This window comes from Oncorhynchus nerka, linkage group LG6 (assembly GCF_034236695.1).
Source record: "Oncorhynchus nerka isolate Pitt River linkage group LG6, Oner_Uvic_2.0, whole genome shotgun sequence".
NCBI lineage: Eukaryota > Metazoa > Chordata > Actinopteri > Salmoniformes > Salmonidae > Oncorhynchus > Oncorhynchus nerka.
In genome coordinates this window covers 77944518-77971735 of record NC_088401.1, presented here as the reverse complement: position 1 = coordinate 77971735, position 27218 = coordinate 77944518, and the positions used below count along the sequence as shown (strand labels likewise).

General features: G+C 51.6%; 1 protein-coding gene across 1 annotated transcript in view; it reads right to left on the bottom strand.

The window, feature by feature from the left end:
* LOC115118868 (ephrin-B1-like) overlaps positions 1 to 27218 on the bottom strand; it is a 180244-nt gene that overhangs the window by 85931 nt on the left and 67095 nt on the right. Inside the window, exon 2 of the mRNA XM_065019884.1 lies at positions 19429 to 19706. Coding sequence (XP_064875956.1) covers positions 19429 to 19706 — 278 coding nt within the window. The remainder of the gene's footprint in view (positions 1 to 19428; positions 19707 to 27218) is intronic.

Sequence of the window (27218 nt, the reverse complement as noted above, 5' to 3'; positions counted from 1 at the left end):
AAGGAGCTCTCTAAACAGGTCAGGGACAAAGTTGTGGAGAAGTACAGATCAGGGTTGGGTTATATAAAAAAAAGAAACTTTGAACATCTCAGAGAGCACCATTAAATCCATTGTTAAAAAATGGAAAGAATATGGAACCACAACAAACCTGACAAGAGAGGGCCACCCACCAAAACTCACAGACCAGGCAAGAAGGGCAATAATCAGAGAGGCAACAAAGAACAAAGAGACCAAAGATAACCCTGAAGGAGCTGCAAAGCTCCACAGCGGAGATTGGAGTATCTGTCCATAGGACCACTTTAAGCCGAAAACTCCACAGAGCTGGGCTTTACGGAGAGTGGATTGAAAAAATCCATTGCATAAAATAAGCAAACACCAACAGGATATATGGTTCTACAATGAAGCATGGTGGTGGCAGTATCGTGCTGTGGGGATGTTTTTCATCGGAAGGGACTGGGAAACTGGTCAGAATTGAAGGAATGATGGATGGCGCTAAATACAGGGAAATTCTTGAGGGAAACCTGTTTCAGTCTTCCAGAGATTTGAGCCTGTGATGGAGGTTCACCTTCCAGCAGGACAATGACCCTAAGCATACTGCTAAAGCTACACTCAAGTGGTTTAAGGGAAACATTTAAATGTCTTGGAATGGCCTAGTCAAAGCTCAGATCTCAATCCAATTGAGAATCTGTGGTATGACTTAAAGATTGCTCTACACCAGCGGAACCCATCCTACTTGAAGGAGCTGGAGAAGTTTTGCCTTGAATAATGGGCAAAAATCCCAGTGGTTAGATGTGCCAAGCTTATAGAGACATACCCCAAGAGACTTGCAGCTGTAATTGCTGCAAAAGGTGACTCTACAAAGTATTGACTTTGGGAGGGTGAATAGTTATGCACACTCAGGTTTTCCGTTTTATTGTCTTATTTCTTGTTTTTTCACAATAAAAAAATATTTTGCATCTTCAAAGTAGTAGGCATGTTGTGCAAATCAAATGATACAAAACCCCCAAAAATCAATTTTAATTCCAGGTTGTAAGAAAACAAAATAGGAAAAATGCCAAGGGGGGTGAATACTTTTGCAAGGCACTGTAGGTGTTTGTCCAACTGTATGCTGAGAGTGTCAGGTTCTTGTCCAGTTCTGGCATTTGGATCACCACAGACTATGTCCCTGGGCCTGGAAATGGTTGATCTCCCCCTCTAGGATAGAGAAGCTGTCATTATTAAAGTATAGGGAATCTATTGGGGGGCGGGGGGAATAGGTTGCACACATGACGAAATTCATTTCTAGCCAGATGTAAAATGTTCCTGTTTTGACTAATTTAATTTAGGGTTAGGTCTGCTCTATACCAAATTAGCATACCCCCTGAGTCTCTTCCCTGTTTCACACCTGGTAGTTTGGTGGATGGGACTATCAGCTCTCTGTAACCTAGAGGTCAACCAGTGGGTCCATCTCCTCTATACCACCCACCTGGTAGCTTGGTGGATGGGACTACCAGCTCTCTGTAATCGAGAGGTCAAACAGTGGGTCCATCTCCTCTATACCACCCACCTGGTAGCTTGGTGGATGGGACTACCAGCTCTCTGTAACCTAGAGGTCAAACAGTGGGTCTATCTCCTCTATACCACCCACCTGGTAGCTTGGTGGATGGGACTACCAGCTCTCTGTAACCTAGAGGTCAACCAGTGGGTCCATCTCCTCTATACCACCCACCTGGTAGCTTGGTGGATGGGACTACCAGATCTCTGTAACCTAGAGGTCAACCAGTGGGTCCATCTCCTCTATACCACCCACCTGGTAGCTTGGTGGATGGGACTACCAGCTCTCTGTAACCTAGAGGTCAACCAGTGGGTCCATCTCCTCTATACCACCCACCTGGTAGCTTGGTGGATGGGACTACCAGCTCTCTGTAACCTAGAGGTCAAACAGTGGGTCCGTCTCCTCTTTACCATGTTTCTTGTAGGATGACAATGTCTGTATTTCTAATTTATTTTAAGTCTGGGTTCCTGCTCTTTAGGCCAAAGGCAGATTACCTCAGACTTTGTATATTCCAGGACGATAGAGTAAAAGCTTTGTGTTCCATTGTGTTTTCGTAGGTGTGAGAAGAGAATTTTAAGCATCTCATATATACCTCTTAGGTCACAGGATGGGGCTTGGGAAGGTGCATTAGTGGAGTTTGGGCCTGTTGCTCTGCTCACAGCCTGGGCATATGAATGGCTTCATGTTGAGGTCCTTGCTGCAGGGGTCGGGGCATGGGGGAGGGAAGGGGCATAGGTCTGATACGGGGGGCTATATAGGGTGTCGCCAGGGTTTGTTTGGGGGGGTCTCTGCTGGTTGGGGTGTGGCTGGTGATGCTGTGGTCTGGGTGTAGGTGTAGGTCCTCTTGGCATGGGTTCTCTCGGTGAAGGTCCTTCAGGAGGGATCTTGCAGGTTTGGGAGGGTGGCTCGCTGGTCTGGGCGAGGTTTCCGTTGCCCTGTTGCTCCTGTGCGAGGTGCTGGGGCTGCGGTTGAGGGTCACGTCCTTCAAAGTCCTGGAAAAAGTTAGGATGGCTGCCTTGTAGAGTTGAACCTGGCCGTAAAGGCTGTTCAAGTCCAGTGTGGAGTGGTGGACCACATAAGGTTTTGAGGCGCAGTCCCAGGAAATGCTTGCATTCACACGCTGTATGGTGGCATGGTAAAACTATTTTCGTGGTAGCAGGGTGGAGAAAGTAGAAAAAGCTTTTTCAATCATCTCTCTCTCTCTGCATGCTGGGAGTGTTTGGTGCATGCTGGGAATTGTATGAGTGAGTGAGAGTGTTGTGTAGAGTTAGATATCCTGGTTTTTCTTTCATGTTTCCTTTTCTTGGCGGTATCCTTCTTTCTATGCATGATTAAGGTTGTCATCATTTTTATTTAGTTGTTGTGGTAGAATTAAGTATATTGTTTTTTACCCTGGCTTTAGCGGCGATGGCGACCCACATGGGGACGCCGTTCCTGTCACTTCGGCACGGCTTGTTTATTCAAGTTACACCGCTTTTTTCTCCGTCAACAAGGGTAACAATTTCAAATGTACCACCGTTTATTCCCAATGAGCTATTGGAGCGTGAGCTATTGTGGTTTGGGAAGTTTGCAAGTTCAATTAAGGTTGCCCCATTGAGTTCCAAACACCCGGCGTTGAAACAGGTTATGTCATTTCGGCGACAGGTGTTTATGTTTTTGGACTCACCGGAGCAGACTTTAGAGTTATCGTTTAAAGTCAAGTATGACAACAGACTGTATATGGCTTATGCTAGTACGGGTAGTCAACAGTGTTTTGAGTGTGGGGATGGTGGTCATAAGCGACATGCTTGCCCGAAAAGGGAGAAGGCGGAGGGAGGGGCGCAGGTGGTCCTCATAATGACTGGGCCCACTGATGTAGGGAGAAGTGGGCTGACAGTGGTTGAGCAGCCACAAGCACCTGTTTCTGAGGAACAAGTTGTCCATGTTGAGGGCACAGAGTTGCAATTTGTACCAGAGGGGAATGCTATGCAGCAGAAAAATATTGTTGTAGAAGGTAAGGACAGACCTGAAGAGCCATTTCCTCAGACTGGTGAGGAGCTGCCCAGTACGAGTGATGGGGTACAGGAGGGGGTTCATGTGGAGATAGGCTCCCAGGTAGTGGAGGAGATACCTGGTACGAGTGATGGGGTACAGGAGGGGGTTCATGTGGAGATAGGCTCCCAGGTAGTGGAGGAGATACCTGGTACGAGTGATGGGGTGCAAGTGGGGAGTGTTGAGAGGGATGTGGTAGTGGGGAGTCAGTGGTCTGTGGGCTCAGTTGAGGAGGATCAGGATATGGATATCTCTCCTGATACGATAGCAGCTGATGAAGACTCAATTTACAGTCTAGAGGAGGTAAATGGGTTCTTGGGTCAGACTTTTGGGAAATCTGTGAAATTGGCCGATTTTTTTCATGTTGATAAGTTTGTGAGGTCAGATGTGATGTTACAGAAGACGGTGGGGTTAGACCAGCTGAGTGAGAAGAAGCGTTTTCGCTTGAGGAAATGTGTTACTGCTGTTGCAGCAGCAAAAGGTGGTGGGAAACGTGGTCAGGTTAATAAGAGAAGATTAGAATAATGATGATGATCATGCTTCATAGGGGGTCTTTTTTCTCTTTAGTTTATCTGTGGTTTCTTCTGCTTTTCTTTTCTCTTTTCTACATGGAGGTACTAAGGGTAGGTTCTCTCAATATTAATGGGGGAAGGGACAGGAATAAGAGGGCTTGCATGGGGGTGTATGGTTTTAGGGGGAGACTGGAACTGTACAGTGGTTTTTACTGTTGACTGCACTGCTGAAGAACCTCATCTGCGGTCAGCCACTTGCCTGTCTGGTCTATTAACTGAGTTTGAGCTTTCTGATGTGTGGAGAGTAAGGAATGCAAAAGTTAGGCAGTGCACATGGTTGTCCCGCTGACGGGACGCCTAGCCCTGAGAAGATGTATAATATATATTATAAATTAAAAGTTAATGAAGGTGGTGTCACTGCAGTAGGTTTAGACAGGTTATATGTATCTGATCACTACTATAGTAGGGTTGGAAGGTTAGACAGGTTGTATGTATCTGATCACTACTGTAGTAGGGTTGGAAGGTTAGACAGGTTGTATGTATCTGATCACTACTGTAGTAGGGTTGGAAGGTTAGACAGGTTGTATGTATCTGATCACTACTATAGTAGGGTTGGAAGGTTAGACAGGTTGTATGTATCTGATCACTACTGTAGTAGGGTTGGAAGGTTAGACAGGTTGTATGTATCTGATCACTACTGTAGTAGGGTTGGTAGTAGGTTAGACAGGTTGTATGTATCTGATCACTACTGTAGTAGGGTTGGAAGGTTAGTATGTATCAGGTTGTATGTATCTTGATCACACTACTATAGTAGGGTTGGAAGGTTAGACAGGTTGTATGTATCTGATCACTGATCACTACTGTAGTAGGGTTGGAAGGTTAGACAGGTTGTATGTATCTGATCACTACTGTAGTAGGGTTGGAAGGTTAGACAGGTTGTATGTATCTGATCACTACTGTAGTAGGGGTTGGAAGGTTAGACAGGTTGTATGTATCTGATCACTACTGTAGTAGGGTTGGAAGGTTAGACAGGTTGTATGTATCTGATCACTACTGTAGTAGGGTTGGAAGGTTAGACAGGTTGTATGTATCTGATCACTACTGTAGTAGGGTTGGAAGGTTAGACAGGTTGTATGTATCTGATCACTACTGTAGTTAGGGTTGGAAGTAGGGTTGGAAGGTTAGACAGGTTGTATGTATCTGATCACTACTGTAGTGGGGTTGGAAGGTTAGACAGGTTGTATGTATCTGATCACTACTGTAGTAGGGTTGGAAGGTTGTATGTATCTGGTTTGGAAGGTTAGACAGGTGTATCTGATCACTACTGTAGTAGGGTTGGAAGGTTAGACAGGTTGTATGTATCTGATCACTACTGTAGTAGGGTTGGAAGGTTAGACAGGTTGTATGTATCTGATCACTACTGTAGTAGGGTTGGAAGGTTAGACTGGTTAGACAGGTTGTATGTATCTGATCACTACTGTAGTAGGGTTGGAAGGTTAGACAGGTTGTATGTATCTGATCACTACTGTAGTAGGGTTGGAAGGTTAGACAGGTTGTATGTATCTGATCACTACTGTAGTAGGGTTGGAAGGTTAGACAGGTTGTATGTATCTGATCACTACTGTAGTAGGGTTGGAAGGTTAGACAGGTTGTATGTATCTGATCACTACTGTAGTAGGGTTGGAAGGTTAGACAGGTTGTATGTATCTGATCACTACTGTAGTAGGGTTGGAAGGTGTGATATTACTCCTGTGGGTTTCTCTGATCACCATAATGTTACTGTTGATATTCACTTGTCCACGAAGGTCATCACCTCATTGGTATTTTAATGTTAATGTGTTACATGATGTCATGTTTTGTGAAAGGTTTTTGTTGTTTTGGGAAAAATTGAGGGTTATAAAAGGGAATTTTGAGACAATGGTGGGAGGTTGGGAAGGCCCCAAATATGAGTGTTTTGTCAACAGTATACTGCTCTGTCTAGTATTGAAGTTAAAGAGACTATCAGGCCCCTTGAACAGGACATCAAATCTATTGAATTGAAGTTGCTCACTCAGAATGACACCTTACTAGTTATGAACTTACAGGACAAGAGACATGAACGGAGGTCGTTTCCACATGAAGAGTGAAGGGTGCCTTGATTTAGGTCTCGTTTTGCTAGCCTCAAGGATATGGATGCTCCTAGTGCTTCTTCTTTTACCTAGGGCAGTCGACATTGCAACGCAAACAGATGGTCTGCCTTTGTCTCCCTGATGGGAAGGAGAGGGCCTCCTCAGCTAGAGTCAATTGGGAAAAGAGTGAATCGCTGTGGGCAGGTCAGCTTCAGATAGGGTCCACTCCACGGTTACCAGGGGGGCTTCAGTGGGGCAGAGATGGGATGAAGACTGGGGTTTTTCTAGGCTCTCGTGTATTTCAGAAAAATAACTGGGAGGGTGTAGTGGAGAAAGTGTGTGCCAGACTGTCAAGGTGGAAATGGCTGCTGCCCCAGCTGTCTTATAGGTTGAAGTGTACTGGTAGCCAATAATCTTGCTGCCTCTACCCTGTGGCATAGACTAGTGATTTTACAGCCACTGACACAAGAGCTTCAGAGGACCCTTGTCAATTTCTTTTGGTCTGGATAACATTGGATTAAAGCTTCAGCCCTGTACCTGCCACTGCATGAGGGTGGGCAAGGCCTGGTGGACATTTCTTCCAGGATCAAGGCTTTCCGGCTTCAAGCAGCCTAGAGAATGTTGTACAGTGACGGTTTTAGCTGGGTCGATACAATGATGAGGAGAGCGGGATGTTGGACTTAGATAAGCACCTTTTCCTCTTAAAGCTGGAAGGGGGTGATTTGTCTGGACTGACTTATGATTGATTGTTTTTTATAAGATAAGTTTAATGCTAGCTAGCAACTTACCTTGGCTTACTGCATTTGCGTAACAGTCAGTCTCCTTGTGGAGTGCAACGAGAGAGAGGCAGGTCGTTATTGCGTTTGACTAGTTAAGGCCGGCACGCCGCCAGGGATTTGGCTTTTAGCAGAGCCTCTTTTTAACAACACTGCCATCCAGTCCCATGTTCTGGGTTCAGCCAGCGTGTACTAAGTGTGTGTACTAAGCTGGGTCATCTGATGCGGAGTAGGAGCAGATTGTTGGAGGAGCTGGGAGAAAGAGCAGGGATCCGATCATCTCGCCTACTGAGGAAGGTCGTAGATGAGGTCTGTGACTCCTTGCTAGTACTTCATCTGCAGTATGTGACTGACACTTCCAATTCTGATCGGTGGAAGTAGGGTCTGGATTATGTTTTCCCTGCACTGATTGTTAGCGCTGCGGTGGGGGCTTCGAGTAGGACGTGGGGATGCTGCTTTCCTTCGATACCCCGGAGCTGGTGGAGTTCAAGGCGGTGGGAACGAAGGCCATGTACAACATCTGTGTAAAACTGTCCTCTGCCTATTCCCTGGAAGGGGTAAAATCAATGAGGTGGGCAGGTGTGTTGGGTCCAGGTCCCTCCCCAAAAGGCTGTTGGAGGTCTTTATATAGACTGCCAATTGATAAGAGGACAGCTGACCTCCAATGGAGGATAATACATGGATCCATAGCCACCAACATGCATCTGGTACACCTGGATCCTACTGTTGGGGAGGGGTGTCCATTCTGCATCTGGTACACCTGGATCCTACTGTTGGGGAGGGGTGTCCATTCTGCATCTGGTACACCTGGATCCTACTGTTGGGGAGGGGTGTCCATTCTGCATCTGGTACATCTGGATCCTACTGTTGGGGAGGGGTGTCCATTCTGCATCTGGTACATCTGGATCCTACTGTTGGGGAGGGGTGTCCATTCTGCATCTGGTACACCTGGATCCTACTGTTGGGGAGGGTGTCCATTCTGCATCTGGTACACCTGGATCCGATAGTTGAGGAAGGGCGTCCATTCTGTGCTGAGTCTGAAACTCTGGCACATTTGTTTTTACAGTGTCCCAGGTTGGTCGGGATGATTGACCTGATCACTAATTGGTTCTCAGCTCTGGGAGAGGTTTTCTCTTCATATTTGGGCTAAAGTACAGGTTTAGTCGAAGGGGTGTAGTTACTTTGCTTAAAAAGTATTCGGGGACAGGGGTCTGTGGATGTGGTGGGAATGCTGGAGGGAATGTTGGCAGCGTGACTGAGGATTGAGTTTGCATATTACAAACTGGTTAACAATATTTTCAGAGGTTGTTATGTTTAGTTGTTTGGTGTTGTGTTTTTAATTGATGTGTAACTATGGTTTTATATGAGTGTTTATAGTGTTGTGGGCTCCCAGACCCAATAAAGATGATTTAAATCTCTCTCTCTCTCAGAGAGAGGGCAGAGATGGAGGGCAGAGATGGCGGGATGGAGGGCAGAGATGGAGGGCAGAGATGGAGGGATGGAGGGCAGAGATGGAGGGATGGAGGGCAGAGATGGAGGGATGGAGGGCAGAGATGGAGGGATGGAGGGCAGAGATGGAGGGATGGCGGGATGGAGGGCAGAGATGGCGGGATGGAGGGCAGAGATGGCGGGATGGAGGGCAGAGATGGCGGGATGGAGGGCAGAGATGGAGGGATGGCGGGATGGAGGGCAGAGATGGAGGGCAGAGATGGCGGGATGGAGGGCAGAGATGGAGGGATGGAGGGCAGAGATGGAGGGATGGAGGGCAGAGATGGAGGGATGGAGGGCAGAGATGGATGGGATGGAGGGCATGGCGGGATGGAGGGCAGAGATGGCGGGATGGAGGGCAGAGATGGCGGGATGGAGGGCAGAGATGGAGGGATGGCGGGATGGAGGGCAGAGATGGAGGGCAGAGATGGCGGGATGGAGGGCAGAGATGGCGGGATGGAGGGATGGAGGGCAGAGATGGCGGGATGGAGGGCAGAGATGGAGGGATGGAGGGCAGAGATGGCGAGATGGAGGGCAGAGATGGAGAGGATGGAGGGCAGAGATGGAGGGATGGAGGGCAGAGATGGAGGGATGGAGGGCAGAGATGGAGGGATGGAGGGCAGAGAGATGGCAGGATGGAGGGCAGAGAAGGCGGGATGGAGGGCAGAGATGGCGGGATGGAGGGCAGAGATGGCGGGATGGAGGGCAGAGATGGCAGGATGGAGGGCAGAGATGGCGGGATGGAGGGCAGAGATGGCGGGATGGAGGGCAGAGATGGAGGGATGGTGGGATGGAGGGCAGAGATGGAGGGCAGAGATGGCGGGATGGAGGGCAGAGATGGCGGGATGGAGGGATGGCGGGATGGAGGGCAGAGATGGAGGGATGGAGGGATGGAGGGCAGAGATGGCGGGATGGAGGGCAGAGATGGCGGGATGGAGGGCAGAGATGGAGGGATGGCGGGATGGAGGGCAGAGATGGAGGGCAGAGATGGCGGGATGGAGGGCAGAGATGGAGGGATGGAGGGCAGAGATGGAGGGATGGAGGGCAGAGATGGAGGGATGGAGGGCAGAGATGGAGGGATGGAGGGCAGAGATGGAGGGATGGCGGGATGGAGGGCAGAGATGGCGGGATGGAGGGCAGAGATGGCGGGATGGAGGGATGGAGGGAGGGCAGAGATGGAGGCAGAGATGGAGGGGGCAGAGATGGCGGGATGGAGGGCAGAGATGGCGGGATGGAGGGGAGAGATGGAGGGAGGGCATGGAGATGGAGAGATGGAGATGGATGGAGGGCAGAGATGGAGGGATGGAGGGCAGAGATGGAGGGATGGAGGGAGAGATGGCAGAGATGGAGGGCAGAGATGGAGGGATGGAGGGCAGAGATGGAGGGATGGAGGGCAGAGATGGAGGGATGGAGGGCAGAGATGGAGGGATGGAGGGCAGAGATGGCAGGATGGAGGGCAGAGAAGGAGGGATGGAGGGCAGAGATGGCGGGATGGAGGGCAGAGATGGCGGGATGGAGGGCAGAGATGGCAGGATGGAGGGCAGAGATGGCGGGATGGAGGGCAGAGATGGCGGGATGGAGGGCAGAGATGGAGGGATGGTGGGATGGAGGGCAGAGATGGAGGGCAGAGATGGCGGATGGAGGGATGGCGGGATGGAGGGCAGAGATGGAGGGATGGAGGGATGGCGGGATGGAGGGCAGAGATGGAGGGATGGAGGGATGGCGGGATGGAGGGCAGAGATGGAGGGATGGAGGGCAGAGATGGAGGGATGGAGGGCAGAGATGGAGGGATGGAGGGCAGAGATGGAGGGGATGGAGGGCAGAGATGGAGGGATGGAGGGCAGAGATGGCGGGATGGAGGGCAGAGATGGAGGATGGGATGGAGGGCAGAGATGGCGGGATGGAGGGCAGAGATGGAGGGATGGCGGGATGGAGGGCAGAGATGGAGGGCAGAGATGGCGGGATGGAGGGCAGAGATGGAGGGATGGAGGGATGGCAGGGATGGAGGGCAGAGATGGAGGGATGGAGGGATGGAGGGCAGAGATGGAGGGATGGAGGGCAGAGATGGAGGGATGGAGGGATGGAGGGCAAAGATGGAGGGATGGAGGGATGGAGAGCAGAGATGGAGGGATGGAGGGCAGAGATGGAGGGATGGAGGGCAGAGATGGAGGGATGGAGGGCAAAGATGGCGAGATGGAGGGCAGAGATGGAGGGCAGAGATGGAGGGCAGAGATGGAGGGATGGAGGGCAGAGATGGCGGGATGGAGGGCAGAGATGGAGGGCAGAGATGGAGGGATGGAGGGCAGAGATGGAGGGATGGCGGGATGGAGGGCAGAGATGGAGGGCAGAGATGGCGGGATGGAGGGCAGAGATGGCGGGATGGAGGGATGGCGGGATGGAGGGCAGAGATGGAGGGATGGAGGGCAGAGATGGAGGGATGGAGGGCAGAGATGGCGGGATGGAGGGCAGAGATGGAGGGATGGAGGGCAGAGATGGCGAGATGGAGGGCAGAGATGGAGGGATGGAGGGCAGAGATGGAGGGATGGAGGGCAGAGATGGAGGGATGGAGGGCAGAGATGGAGGGATGGAGGGCAGAGATGGCAGGATGGAGGGCAGAGAAGGCGGGATGGAGGGCAGAGATGGCGGGATGGAGGGCAGAGATGGCGGGATGGAGGGCAGAGATGGCAGGATGGAGGGCAGAGATGGCGGGATGGAGGGCAGAGATGGCGGGATGGAGGGCAGAGATGGAGGGATGGTGGGATGGAGGGCAGAGATGGAGGGCAGAGATGGCGGGATGGAGGGATGGCGGGATGGAGGGCAGAGATGGAGGGATGGAGGGATGGCGGGATGGAGGGCAGAGATGGAGGGATGGCGGGATGGAGGGCAGAGATGGAGGGATGGAGGGCAGAGATGGAGGGATGGAGGGCAGAGATGGAGGGATGGAGGGCAGAGATGGCGGGATGGAGGGCAGAGATGGAGGGATGGAGGGCAGAGATGGCGGGATGGAGGGCAGAGATGGCGGGATGGAGGGCAGAGATGGCGGGATGGAGGGCAGAGATGGAGGGATGGCGGGATGGAGGGCAGAGATGGAGGGCAGAGATGGCGGGATGGAGGGCAGAGATGGCGGGATGGAGGGATGGCGGGATGGAGGGCAGAGATGGAGGGATGGAGGGATGGAGGGCAGAGATGGAGGGATGGAGGGCAGAGATGGAGGGATGGAGGGCAGAGATGGAGGGATGGAGGGATGGAGGGCAAAGATGGAGGGATGGAGGGATGGAGAGCAGAGATGGAGGGATGGAGGGCAGAGATGGAGGGATGGAGGGCAGAGATGGAGGGATGGAGGGATGGAGGGCAAAGATGGCGAGATGGAGGGCAGAGATGGAGGGCAGAGATGGAGGGCAGAGATGGAGGGATGGAGGGCAGAGATGGCGGGATGGAGGGCAGAGATGGAGGGCAGAGATGGAGGGATGGAGGGCAGAGATGGCGAGATGGAGGGCAGAGATGGAGGGATGGGCAGAGATGGCGGGATGGAGGGCAGAGATGGCGGGATGGAGGGCAGAGATGGCGGGATGGAGGGCAGAGATGGAGGGATGGCGGGATGGAGGGCAGAGATGGAGGACAGAGATGGCGGGATGGAGGGCAGAGATGGCGGGATGGAGGGATGTCGGGATGGAGGGCAGAGATGGAGGGATGGAGGGCAGAGATGGAGGGCAGAGATGGAGGGATGGAGGGCAGAGATGGAGGGATGGAGGGCAGAGATGGAGGGATGGAGGGCAGAGATGGCGGGATGGAGGGCAGAGATGGCGGGATGGAGGGCAGAGATGGAGGGATGGCGGGATGGAGGGCAGAGATGGAGGGCAGAGATGGCGGGATGGAGGGCAGAGATGGCGGGATGGAGGGATGGCGGGATGGAGGGCAGAGATGGAGGGATGGAGGGCAGAGATGGAGGGATGGAGGGCAGAGATGGAGGGATGGAGGGCAGAGATGGCGGGATGGAGGGCAGAGATGGTGAAATGGAGGGCAGAGATGGAGGGATGGCGGGATGGAGGGCAGAGATGGAGGGATGGAGGGATGGAGGGCAGAGATGGAGGGATGGAGGGCAGAGATGGGGGGATGGCGGGATGGAGGGATGGCGGGATGGAGGGCAGAGATGGAGGGCAGAGATGGGGGGATGGAGGGCAGAGATGGAGGTATGGCGGGATGGAGGGCAGAGATGGAGGGATGGCGGGCAGAGATGGCGGGATGGAGGGCAGAGATGGAGGGATGGCGGGATGGAGGGCAGAGATGGAGGGATGGAGGGCAGAGATGGAGGGATGGAGGGCAGAGATGGTGGAGATGGAGGAGCAGAGATGGAGGGCAGAGATGGAGGGATGGAGGGCAGAGATGGGGGATGGAGGGCAGAGATGGGGGATGGAGGGCAGAGATGGAGGGATGGAGGGCAGAGATGGAGGGATGGAGGGCAGAGATGGAGGGATGGAGGGCAGAGATGGAGGGATGGCGGGATGGAGGGCAGAGATGGAGGGCAGAGATGGAGGGATGGAGGGCAGAGATGGAGGGATGGCGGGATGGAGGGCAGAGATGGAGGGCAGAGATGGAGGGCAGAGATGGAGGGCAGAGATGGAGGGATGGAGGGCAGAGATGGAGGGATGGAGGGCAGAGATGGAGGGATGGAGGGCAGAGATGGCGAGATGGAGGGCAGAGATGGAGGGATGGCGGGATGGAGGGCAGAGATGGAGGGCAGAGATGGAGGGCAGAGATGGAGGGCAGAGATGGAGGGATGGAGGGCAGAGATGGAGGGATGGAGGGCAGAGATGGAGGGCAGAGATGGAGGGATGGAGGGCAGAGATGGCGGGATGGAGGGCAGAGATGGAGGGATGGAGGGCAGAGATGGAGGGATGGAGGGCAGAGATGGAGGGATGGAGGGATGGAGGGCAGAGATGGAGGGATGGAGGACAGAGATGGAGGGATGGAGGGCAGAGATGGAGGGATGGAGGGCAGAGATGGGGGGATGGAGGGCAGAGATGGAGGTTAGTGTTATCACGAAAGCATAATTTTGACCGATACGATACCTGGTTTAGTATTGATAACAAAATGATAACAAAACGATACCATGGCAAAAAAAGGTGTCATTAATTAATAATGTATTTGAATGGTAAATATCTATTGATAAACTGGGTGAATCAAGATGTCACCTAGGCCTATTCACAATACAGATGAACACTTAGGAGTGTGTGGATGCACTGAGCTATACAGCTTGTTTTGCCTGATTTCATGGGTCTACAGATGAAAAACGATTGGTTTCCCTTATATTTGGGACTTATTTTATTGTCCTGATCAACAAGATTTGCATAGAATAAGCTTCTCTTCTTTTACAAAAGTGTGCACTGTCTTTTTAAGATGTCATTCACACACACAGTACAAGGCCAAGTGATGGGCAGAGGAGAGACCAGGTGTGGGCAGAGGAGAGACCAGGTTTGGGCAGAGGAGAGACCAGAAGTGGGCAGAGGAGAGGCCAGGTGTGGGCAGAGGAGAGGCCAGGTGTGGGCAGGGGAGAGACCAGGTGTGGGCAGAGGAGAGACCAGGTGTGGGCAAAGGAGACCAGGTGTGGGCAGAGGAGAGACCAGGTACATTGGAGAGGCCAGGTGTGGGCAGAGGAGAGGCCAGGTGTGGGCAGAGGAGAGACCAGGTGTGGGCAGAGGAGAGACCAGGTGTGGGCAGAGGAGAGACCAGGTACATTGGAGAGGCCAGGTGTGGGCAGAGGAGAGGCCAGGTATGGGCAGAGGAGAGGCCAGGTGTGGGCAGAGGAGAGACCAGGTGTGGGCAGAGGAGAGGCCAGGTGTGGGCAGAGGAGAGACCAGGTACATTGGAGAGTCCAGGTGTGGGCAGAAGAGAGGCCAGGTGTGGGCAGAGGAGAGGCCAGGTGCTGGGCAGAGGAAAGGCCAGGTGATGGGCAGAGGAGAGGCCAAGTGCTGGGCAGAGGAGTGGCCAGGTGTGGGCAGAGGAGAGGCCAGGTGATGGGCAGAGGAGAGGCCAGGTGTGGGCACAGGAGAGGCCAGGTGGTGGGCAGAGGAGAGGCCAGGTGATGGGCAGAGGAGAGGCCAGGTGATGGACAGAGGAGAGGCCAAGTGATGGGCAGAGGAGAGGCCAGGTACATTGGAGAGACCAGGTGAAGCAGATAGGCCAGGTGCGGCAGAGAGGCCAGGTGATTGGCAGAGGAGGGGCCAGGTGATGGGCAGAGGAGAGGCCAGGTGATGGGCAGAGGAGAGGCCAGGTGATGGACAGAGGAGAGGCCAAGTGATGGGCAGAGGAGAGGCCAGGTACATTGGAGAGACCAGGTGAAGCAGATAGGCCAGGTGCGGCAGAGAGGCCAGGTGATTGGCAGAGGAGGGGCCAGGTGATGGGCAGAGGAGGGGCCAGGTGTGGGCAGAGGAGAGGCCAGGAGCAGCGGAGAGGCCAGGTGCAGCGGAGAGGCCAGGTGATTGGCAGAGGAGGGGCCAGGTGATGGGCAGAGGAGGGGCCAGGTGTGGGCAGAGGAGGGGCCAGGTGTGGGCAGAGGAGAGGCCAGGAGCAGCGGAGAGGCCAGGTGCAGCGGAGAGGCCAGGTGATTGGCAGAGGAGGGACCAGGTGCAGCGGAGAGGCCAGGTGATTGGCAGAGGAGAGGCCAGGTGCAGCGGAGAGGCCAGGTGCAGCGGAGAGGCCAGGTGATGGGCAGAGGAGGTGCCAGGTGTGGGCAGAGGAGAGGCCAGGAGCAGCGGAGAGGCCAGGTGCAGCGGAGAGGCCAGGTGATTGGCAGAGGAGGGGCCAGGTGATGGGCAGAGGAGGGGCCAGGTGATGGACAGAGGAGAGGCCAAGTGATGGGCAGAGGAGAGGCCAGGTACATTGGAGAGACCAGGTGAAGCAGATAGGCCAGGTGCGGCAGAGAGGCCAGGTGATTGGCAGAGGAGGGGCCAGGTGATGGGCAGAGGAGAGGCCAGGTGATGGGCAGAGGAGAGGCCAGGTGATTGGCAGAGGAGGGGCCAGGTGATGGGCAGAGGAGGGGCCAGGTGATGGGCAGAGGAGAGGCCAGGTGATGGGCAGAGGAGAGGCCAGGTGATGGACAGAGGAGAGGCCAAGTGAGGGGCAGAGGAGAGGCCAGGTACATTGGAGAGACCAGGTGAAGCAGATAGGCCAGGTGCGGCAGAGAGGCCAGGTGATTGGCAGAAGAGGGGCCAGGTGATGGGCAGAGGAGGGGCCAGGTGTGGGCAGAGGAGAGGCCAGGAGCAGCGGAGAGGCCAGGTGCAGCAGAGAGGCCAGGTGATTGGCAGAGGAGGGGCCAGGTGATGGGCAGAGGAGGGGCCAGGTGTGGGCAGAGGAGGGGCCAGGTGTGGGCAGAGGAGAGGCCAGGAGCAGCGGAGAGGCCAGGTGCAGCGGAGAGGCCAGGTGATTGGCAGAGGAGGGGCCAGGTACAGAGGAGAGGCCAGGTGATGGGCAGAGGAGGGGCCAGGTGTGGGCAGAGGAGAGGCCAGGAGCAGCGGAGAGGCCAGGTGCAGCGGAGAGGCCAGGTTCAGCAGAGAGGCCAGGTACAGAGGAGAGGCCAGGTTCAGTGGAGAGGCCAGGTACAGAGGAGAGGCCAGGTACAGAGGAGAGGCCAGGTTCAGCAGAGAGGCCAGGTACAGAGGAGAGGCCAGGTTCAGCGGAGAGGCCAGGTTCAGCAGAGAGGCCAGGTTCAGCAGAGAGGCCAGGTACAGAGGAGAGGCCAGGTTCAGCAGAGAGGCCAGGTACAGAGGAGAGGCCAGGTTCAGTGGAGAGGCCAGGTACAGAGGAGAGGCCAGGTACAGAGGAGAGGCCAGGTACAGAGGAGAGGCCAGGTACAGAGGAGAGGCCAGGTACAGAGGAGAGGCCAGGTGCAGTGGAGAGGCCAGGTGCAGTGGAGAGGCCAGGTACAGAGGAGATGCCAGGTACAGAGGAGAGGCCAGGTACAGAGGAGAGGCCAGGTGCAGTGGAGAGGCCAGGTTCAGTGGAGAGGCCAGGTGCAGTGGAGAGGCCAGGTACAGAGGAGAGGCCAGGTGAAGTGGAGAGGCCAGGTGCAGTGGAGAGGCCAGGTTCAGTGGAGAGCCCAAGTGCAGTGGAGAGGCCAGGTGCAGTGTAGAGGTCAGGTGCAGTGGAGAGGCCAGGTACAGAGGAGAGGCCAGGTACAGAGGAGAGGCCAGGTGCAGTGAAGAGGCCAGGTGCAGTGGAGAGGCCAGGTGCAGAGGAGAGGCCAGGTACAGAGGAGAGGCCAGGTGCAGTGGAGAGGCCAGGTGCAGTGGAGAGGCCAGGTGCAGAGGAGAGGCCAGGTGCAGTGGAGAGGCCAGGTGCAGTGGAGAGTCCAGGTACAGAGGAGAGGCTAGGTGCAGTGGAGAGGCTAGGTGCAGTGGAGAGGCCAGGTGCAGTGGAGAGGCCAGGTGCAGTGGAGAGGCCAGGTGCAGTGGAGAGGCCAGGTGCTATAGAGAGGCCAGGTGCAGCAGAGATGCCAGGTGATAGGCAGGGGAGTGGCCAGGTGCAGCAGAGAGGCCAGGTGGTAGGCAGAGGAGAGGCCAGATGATAGGCAGGGGAGAGGCCAGGTGGCAGGCAGGGGAGAGGCCAGGTGATAGGCAGGAGATAGGCCAGGTGATAGGCAGGGGAGAGGCCATGTGCAGCAGAGAGGCCAGGTGGCAGGCAGGGTAGAGGCCTGTTGCAGCAGAGAGGACAGGTGCAGCAGAGAGGCCAAGTATTTTTTGACTAACTGAATGATGTGGTTCACCATTGTAGTAGTTGGGAATCAAAATAACAATTTGTGAATCACAAACAATAAAAGTAAACAACTGAGCTGTAGCCTTCCTTTCAAATTGTGTCGCTGCAAAACTCATTTTGTAGATACTTTAAGTTGATTTGGACATTCAATAAATGGGACATTGCAACTCAATAGATGCTAGTCAGCCTCAAGTAAACACTTCTAGATGTAAGATATAAAGCCTTTCAGCTCTATAAAATATGTGATGCTGAAACAGTCATGTTTAATGTTTTCCCCCCAAAACCTTCCCAGTTAAATGTTGTCTGCAAAACAAGCCTTCCTGGCAGAATGATGTCATGATGATTTGTACCAATCAGGTGACATGTGTTTATCACACTCTGCCATCACATGTAAAGTACAGAAACACAGCTAATCGAACAAAAATGTACTGTGACTAAAACTCTATAACACCTGACACCAATATAGTGGATTAGAGGGGTTACCCTGACTGGGACTCAAAGCCTGGTCCCTGTGACTATCATTGCTAAACCATTATACACTCACAGTTCTCACTATATGAGCCATGATACAATTCCTACCAAGTGGATTAACCCTGTTGGCACGATGCATACAATGTTTCCATTTCACGCTAGTGACCCGGTTTTACTTCCTTGTCCTGACGTTTTCTACATTGGTGTCAGAAGTGGGAATACCAAAAGGCTAAAATCTCTTGGGGGGGTCAAAGGTTAAGGTTAAGGCTAAGGTCAAAGATTGTTTAGTATTATTACAAGGTGTACTACTTTTGTTAATTTTTAAATTATGATTATAAAAAATGTTGCTTGCTTACATCAGTTAATAAGTTAATACATTTGTATGGCCTTGGCGACAATACAATTATCCTACCTAGACTAGTCTACAACACCACAATGAAATGAATATTGCCGTTTTCATAAAAACTCTAGGCTGTAAACTGCAGTGAAAATGTAATTTGAATATTGGCGCAAAAGCCCTGTTATTTGAATGTTTCATTCCATTCACATCATTTGAATCAGTTGTGGGTCTACTCGGCAGATCATAAGGTCTAGAAAGGTACAGGACAGTCTGTCTGTATTCTTTTATTTTAAAACTGATGCATCATTCTCCCAAGTCGTCCTATACAGTGTGTCCACAAGCCTCTGCTCCCAGCAGGCCCAGTTATTCAGCTTAGAGCGCGTTGTACCTCTTTTCTGATCCTCGACCTCTAACCTAACGCTTCAATATTTAGCCAAAGTATTTGTCATTTAACTTTTAAAATGTGTGACCTTTTCAATGTGTGGCATACACAACCAGTCACAATGTTTTAATGTGATTAGGCTACTTCAATTCCCCTACCTGTGAGATGTAAACCTCCCTGCAGCTCACTCCACCCATCCCCTGATGATACCAGAGAGACTACGGGATCCTAAACTGTCTCCCCAAACTCCCAGTGACCTCTGCTACCAGGAAACCCATGGGTTGGTAGGGAGGTTGCTAGGGGGCAGGTCAGAGCCTCCTCAGTCTCTCTCCAAGTGGACAAGAGGGATGGAATGTGTGGACAGAAAAACCATATCCATCTCATCCACTGGGAATAAATGTCCCTATTGTGTGTAACTGTGTGAGGGAGCTTTATTCCTCTGACTGGGAAAGGTGTCAATATCCACATTTATCAATGCAGGGTTGCTACAGTTATTGTTATTTCTGTTGGTAAATACTATTTTTGAGGGAATTTTATGAGGGGGGAGGGTGGGCAATATTATGAAGATATATATATTTTTTATGACACCTTAAGTTAGACCAGTCTCCTGCTCTTGGCTCTTGTTGACTGTCCTTATCTCTCTACGTTGGGTCAGTTATCAGCTCAGACAAACTAAACTGTCTTTATATAACAGATTTACTCGGGCTCCACTTTACACCACAACCATCACCGGGGACAAATGAATAGGTTAGGAAACACCACTCCCTGGGCCCACTCACCCAGCTTCATCAAGCGTGATGAAACAGAACCTATTTGATGCATTGTGGAGAGTCAGCACTCTTTCATTATTTACAGTCAATAAGAGTGGAACAAACGTTTTAGCTGCTAGCACATCGGCAGTCTGGGTTCAGAGGTCGGTGGTTTCAACTACATATACAACTGCAACTACAAACCTTATTCTGCACTCATGTGTGATGATATAAACTGTTAGAAGACAATTTAAAAAAACTTGATTCAGATTGATTCAGTACTCACATGTGATGTAGTAATTCATGTTCTTCTTAAACTCCAGGCCCATATAGTTGGGACTAAACTCCTGGAACTTGATGGTGAACTTGATGTCCTTCTCTGGCTTGTTACAGTTGACCAGTACGTTGGGGTCCATGACCGTGCTGCACCCCTCCGCCTGCTCTCTCCTGACCAGGTACAGCTTATAGAACTCATAGTCTCGTCCTGGCTCAGCCTTGGGGCAGATAATGTCCAGCTTGTCCCCGATATCTGGGTAGATGACCACCCCTCTACCTGACAGGAACCTGGGGGGAGAAGAAGAGTACATGGTCTGGACTGATGTAGACTAACTCCAAAATGGCACCCTATTCACTATATAAGTAAGTACAGTGCATTCGAAAAGTATTCAGACCCCTTCACTTTTTCCACATTTTGTTACGTTACAGCCTTATTCTAAAGTGTATTAAATAGTTTTTTGTATTCATTAAACTACACTCAATACCCCATAATGACAGCAAAACAGCTTTTTAGATTTTTTTGCAAATTTATTTTAAAAAATTAACTGAAATATCACGTTTACAGAAGCATTCAGACCTTTTACTCAGTACTTTGTTGAACCTTTGGTAGTGATTACAGCCTCGAGTCTTCTTGGGTATGATGCTACAAGCACGGCACACCTGTATTTGGGGAGTTTCACCCATTCTTCTCTGCAGATCCTTTCAAGCTCTGTCAGGTTGGATGGGGAGCGTCGCTGCACAGCTATTTTCAGGTCTCTCCAAAGATGTTCGTTCGGGTTCAAGTCCGTGCTCTGGCTGAGTCACTCAAAAACATTCAGAGACTTGTCCCGAAGCCATTCCAGCATTGTCTTGGCTGTGTGCTTAGGATCATTGTCCTGTTAGAAGGTGAACCTTCACCCCAGTCTGAGGTCCTGAGCTCTCTGGAGCAGGTTCTCATCAAGGATCTCTCTGTACTTTGCTCCGTTCATTCAATCCTGACTAGACTCCCAGTCCCTGCCGTTGAAAAACATCCCCAGAGCATGACCACCATGCTTCACCATAGGGATTGTATTGGCCAGGTGATGAGCGGTGCCTGGCTTCCTCCAGACGTGACGCTTGGCATTCAGGTCAAAGAGTTCAATCTTGTTTCACATGGTCTGAGGCCTTTATGTGCCTTTTGGCAAACTCTAAGCAGGCTGTCATGTGCCTTTTACTGAGGGGTGGCTTCCATCTGGCCACTCTACCATGAAGGCTTGATTGGTGGATTGCTGCAGAGATGGTTGTCCTTCTGGAAGGTTCTCCCATCTTCACAGAGGAACTCTGGAGCTCTGTCAGAGTGACCATCGGGTTCTTGGTCACCTCCCTGACCAAGGCCCTTCTCTCCCGATTAGTCAGTTTGACCGGGCAGCTCTAGGAAAAGTGTTGGGGGGTCCAAACTTCTTCCATTTAAGAATGATGGAGGACACTGTGTTCTTGGGGACTTTCAATGCTGCAGAAATGCTTTGGTATCCTACAGATCTGTGCCTCGATACAATCCTGTCTTAGAGCTCTACGTACAGTTCCTTCCACCTCATGGCTTGGTTTTTGCTCTGACATGCACTGTCAACTGTGGGACCTTATATAGACAGGTGTGGGCCTTTCCAAATCATGTCCAATCAATTGAATTTAACACAGGTGGACTCCCATCAAGTTGTAGAAGCATCTCAAGGATGATCAATGGATGCACCTGAGCTCAATTTATGAGTCTCATAGCAAAGGGTTGGAATACTTATGTAAGTAAGATATTTAAGTTTTTTATTTTTAATAAATTTGCACAAAAAATATTATACTTTTCACTTGTCATTATGGGGTATTGTGTGTAGATTGATGAGGGAAAAAATAAACCAATCCATTTTAGAATAAGGCTGTAACGTAACAAAATGTGGAAAAAGTGAAGGGGTCTGAATACTTTCCGAATGCACTGCAAGGAAGCCCTGGACAAGCAAGCCTTTTCGGGGCCAGAACGGCCCATAGGTATCTGGTCAAAAGTAATGCCCTACATAGGGAATAGGAACACAGTCACAGTCAGGACCCTCACTGTGGGCTTGAGTTCATTCCTTTTGTTTCAGTGGGTAGATTCCACAGACCTCTAAAACGATAAACTGTTTTCTCATGATAATGCCAGTATCCTGGGGGGGAACAGCCTTAAACAGTATAGCAAGCTTTGAAACCAGAGAGGAGATTTTAATGTCAAAATATTTAAAGCACAATGTGTAATGTTATCACCCTGACCCTGACCCCTGACCCAGATCCTGTGATAGAGAGTAAAGAGCTGAGAGTGCGGTCTTTTCGGGAAAGACAGGCAGACAGACAGGAAAACGGACAGGAAGACAGGCAGACAGACAGGAAGACAGGCAGACAGACAGGCGGAACCATTGTTCTGGACTCTAGTTTAAAATGTCAACTGGGTTCAGTACTCGCTACTGTCCCAGTTAACCAGCCAATTAACCCAGACAGCCTGATGCACAACTGTGTGTGTGTGGTCACGGGCAGTACCGGGAATATCAACAGATGAGATCTGACCATGGCAACAGATTTGGGGGAGGATTTAGAGGAGCGACAAACGTTTGTTTTTCTTACTGATCCCTTATGGTTTAGCAGGACATCAGGGATACAGGAAAGGCTTTCTCGCTCACCCCACCCCCTCTCTCCCCCTCTCTCTCTCTCCCCTCCCTCTCTCTCTCTCTCCCCTCCCACTCTCTCTCTCTGTCCACCCTCTCTCTCTCTGTCCACCCTCTCTCTCTCTGTCCACCCTCTCTCTCTGTCCACCCTCTCTATCTCTGTCCACCCTCTCTCTCTCTCTGTCCACCCTCTCTCTCTCTGTCCACCCTCTCTCTCTGTCCACCCTCTCTCTCTGTCCACCCTCTCTCTCTCTGTCCACCCTCTCTCTCTGTCCACCCTCTCTCTCTGTCCACCCTCTCTCTCTCTGTCCACCCTCTCTCTCTCTGTCCACCCTCTCTCTCTGTCCACCCTCTCTCTCTGTCAACCCTCTCTCTCTCTGTCCACCCTCTCTCTCTGTCCACCCTCTCTCTCTGTCCACCCTCTCTCTCTGTCCACCCTCTCTCTCTGTCCACCCTCTCTCTCTGTTCACCCTCTCTCTCTCTGTCCACCCTCTCCCCTCTCTCTCTCTGTCCACCATCCTCTTTCCTCTCTCCCCCACCCTCTCTCTCTCTCCCTCCCAACCTCTCCCCCACCCTCTCTCTCTCTCTCCCTCCTCCCTCCCAACCGCTCCCCCACCCTCTCTCTCTCCCTCCCAACCTCTCCCCACCACCCTCTCTCTTTCTCCCCCTCTGTCTCCCTCCCTCCCACCCTCTCTCTCCCCCTCCCCTCCCACCCTCTCTCCCCCACCATCTCTCTCTCTCAGAGTTTGGACTCCCGGCCACCTTATCTACATCTATCATCACTCAGCTCATTAGACTGCTAAACGACTCCCTGTCAGAGAGAGAGAGAGATGAGAGAGATTCCCAGCCTTCATTCATTGGATAGAGGCATTACCAGATGTCTCCGTGTACTAGGAGTGGGAGGAATAAAGGAGGAATAGAAAGGATCAATGTAATGAGATGTTAAAATGACAGGAAATGAACTCCGTGTTAATGTAATGAGATGTTATAATGATCAGAATGGACTCTGTGTTAATGTGATGAGATGCTATAATGATCAGAATGGACTCTGTGTTAATGTGATGAGATGATATAATGATCAGAATGGACTCTGTGATAATATGATGATTGGAAGGAGGGATCAGAGAAGGGATTGGGCTGGTACACACGCATGAACACACACAAACACAGACAGATCTGAAAGGGGTTAGGCAATGGGCCGGTACTCCCCTGTTATTGTCTGCTCTCTGCTTAGGGGGGCATTAATTCAGAGAGCGAGAACAGGGTGTGTGTGTGTGTGTGTGTGTGTGTGTGTGTGTGTGTGTGTGTGTGTGTAGCCCCAACCCAGACAAGGACTCCATCAGTCGCTAATTTGATCTACAAGATGCACCAGTGAGGCATAAACAAGTTACCATAGCAACATGAGGCATTGTAGCTGACCAACACTACCCCCTCCCTCGCCCTGCCCCCTCTCTCTTTCTATCATTTTCTCTCTTTCATTCATTCATTTATTCTTTCACACACATGCACACTGTGTCCCATGGCAGATAAACAACTGATCATTGGAAACAACATTAAAAGTCCTCAATACACTAACCTGGACTCAATACACTAACTCAAAACACTAACCTGGACTCAATACACTAACCTGGATTCAATACACTAACCTGGACTCAATACACTAACCTGGACTCAAAACACTAACCTGGACTCAAAACACTAACCTGGACTCAAAACACTAACCTGGACTCATTTTGTTCAGCAAAAGATTTTGATACTTTTCATTGAAGACCAAACAAGTGCTCTCAAAAAGGATTGTGAAGCAAAAACATATAGATAAATATAGTTGTACTCAGTGACTTAGTCTCTCTCTCTCCCTCCCTCTCGCCCTCTCTCTGTCTGTCTCCAGTCTTTGTCATTCTCTCTCTCTCTCTCTCTGTCTGTCTGTCTGTCTCTCTCCCCCTCTTTCTCTGTCTCTCTCTCTCCCCCTCTCTCTCTCCCCCTCTTTCTCTCCCCCTCTTTCTCTGTCTCTCTCTCTCTCCCCTCTTTCTCTGTCTCTGTCTCTCTCTCTCTCCCCTCTTTCTCTGTCTCTCTCTCTCCCCCTCTTTCTCTCCCCCTCTTTCTCTGTCTCTCTCCCCCTCTTTCTCTGTCTCTCTCTCTCTCCCCCCCTCTTTCTCTGTCTCTCTCTCTCCCCCTCTTTCTCTCCCCTCTTTCTCTCTCCCTGTCTCTCTCTCTCTCTCCCCCTCTTTCTCTGTCTCTCTCTCCCCCTTTCTCTGTCTCTCTATCTCTCCCTTTCTCCTGTCTCTGTCTCTCTCCCTCTTTCTCTCTCTCTCCCTCTGTCTCTGTCTCTCTCTCTCCCCCTCTTTCTCTGTCTCTCTCTCCCCTCTTTCTCTGTCTCTGTCTCTCTCCCCTCTTTCTCTGTCTCTCTCTCTCTCCCCCTCTTTCTCTGTCTCTGTCTCTCTCTCTCCCCCTCTTTCTCTCCCCCTCTTTCTCTCTCTCTGTCTCTCTCTCTCTCTCCCCCCTCTTTCTCTGTCTCTGTCTCTCTCCCCTCTTGCTCTGTCTCTCTCTCTCTCTCCCCTCTTTCTCTGTCTCTGTCTCTCTCTCTCTCTCTCCCTCTTTCTCTATCTCTGTCTCTCTCTCTCTCTCTCTCCCTCTGTCTCTGTCTCTCTCTCTCCCCTCTTTCTCTCCCCCTCTTTCTCTCTCTCTTTCTCTGTCTCTCTCTCTCTCCCCTCTTTCTCTGTCTCTGTCTCTCTCTCCCCTCTTTCTCTGTCTCTCTCTCTCTCCCCTCTTTCTCTGTCTCTCTCCCCTCTTTCTCTGTCTCTCTCTCTCCCCCTCTTTCTCTGTCTCTGTCTCTCCCCCCTCTTTCTCTCCCCCTCTTTCTCTCTCTCTGTCTCTCTCTCTCTCTCCCCCTCTTTCTCTCTCTCTCTCTCTCCCCCTCTTTCTCTGTCTCTGTCTCTCTCTCTCTATCTCTCCTCTCTCTCCCTCTGTCTCTCTCTCTCCCCCTCTTTCTCTGTCTCTCTCTCTCTCCCCTCTTTCTCTGTCTCTGTCACTCTCCCCTCTTTCTCTGTCTCTCTCTCTCTCTCTTCTCTGTCTCTGTCTCTCTCTCTCCCCCTCTTTCTCTCCCCCTCTTTCTCTCTCTCTCCCCCTCTTTCTCTGTCTCTGTCTCTCTCTCTCTCTCTCCTCCTCTTTCTCTGTCTCTGTCTCTCTCTCTCTATCTCTCTCTCTCCCTCTCCCTCTCTGTCTATCTCCGGTCTTTGTTAACAGTGTGGTAGTGAGTATCTGGCTGAGTTGTGAAGCACTGTGCAGATGGAAGAGAAGTAGCATAAAAGAAAAGGGGCAGCAATTAGTGTTTAGTCCCTTTTAAAAGCCCTCCTCTTGGCAAGCAGCAAGCCCTGCTACAGACCTGACCAGGAGCTATACTAACAGGCTCTGTCTCACTCTATCCCTGTCACTAAACAACCCTGGAGAGGAGAGGAGAAGAGAGGAGAAGGAGGAGACGAGACGAGAGGAGAGGAGACGAGACGAGAGGAGGCGAGAGGAGACGAGAGGAGGCGAGAGGAGATGAGAGGAGAGGAGACGAGAGGAGGCGAGAGGAGGCGAGAGGAGAGGAGACGAGAGGAGACGAGAGGAGACGAGAGGAGGCGAGAGGAGAGGAGAGGAGATGAGACGAGAGGAGACGAGAGGAGGCGAGAGGAGAGGAGACGAGACGAGAGGAGAGGAGACGAGAGGAGACGAGAGGAGAGGAGACGAGAGGAGGCGAGAGGAGAGGAGACGAGAGGAGATGAGACGAGAGGAGACGAGACGGAGACACATGCCCTCAACATTCTCTAACCTCCCCTGTGTTAAAGTAACGGTGTCAGTCAAAACCCAACACAATAAAGACAATTAGAATGAAAACAAAGGAAAAATACATGTTGTTGTATCTGGCCCCGTTGTTGGCCTGTGTTCTGCCCTGTTCAGACCTACAACAACGCAACTGCAGACAGGAACAACAAGGCAAGGGAGGAGGAGGAGAGGAAAAGAAAGCACTCCCCCTACCTCCTCCTCCTTATGCATTCCTCTGGAAATATGAGCACATGATCTCTCTCTCACTCCCTCTCTCTTTGATCTCTCTCTCACTCCCTCTCTCTTTTTTCTCTCTCTCCTTCTCTCTCTCACACACACACCAACCCTGTCTCAGAATCCCCCCTGTAGAAAGTGAAGAGGGAAATAAAAGCACGATAGGGTGCATTCTGGGTTTTCCCGAGCCCCCAACCACAGACCATTCACATAAACCCACAGACAGCCACATACAGCACTACCCCTAAAGCTAACCCTAAACCTGCACCATTCACATTCACATGATTCACTATCTACTACCCATTCACAGCCCCTCTCTACCAGACAGCACCCCCTCCTGACATTACCCAGCCTGGGACAGGAAACACCCAGAGACAACCCTGATATTACCTAGCCTGGGACAGGAAACACCCAGCACCAACCCTGATATTACCCAGCCTGGAACAGGAAACACCCAGCACCAACCCTGATATTACCTAGCCTGGGACAGGAAACACCCAGCACCAACCCTGATATTACCTAGCCTGGGACAGGAAACACCTAGCACCAACCCTGATATTACCCAGCCTGGGACAGGAAACACCTAGCACCAACCCTGATATTACCCAGCCTGGGACAGGAAACACCCAGAGACAACCTTAACATGGCTCAATGAGAAAGCCCATATGAATCTAAATGAATTGGATCATATAACTATGAGTGTGTGTGTGTGTGTGTGTGTGTGTGTGTGTGTGTGTGTGTGTGTGTGTGTGTGTGTGTGTGTGTGTGTGTGTGTGTGTGTGTGTGTGTGTGTGTGTGTGTGTGTGTGTGTGTGTGTGTGAGAATATGGCTCATATGAGGCAGGCTGTGGAACAGTAAATGTACTCAGCCTGTGAAGCAGCAGTTTCTCTTTATAAACAGCTCATATATCAATTAGAATTCATTAGCATTGTTCAGACAGACTAATTAGCCTGAAACTACAGAAACTACCTGACAACTGGGGCCACAGCTATTCTACTGTCTCTGTGTCTATACACACTTACACACACAGATATATACACACACACACACACACACACACACACACACACACACACAGGTATACACACACACACACACACACACACACACACACACACACACA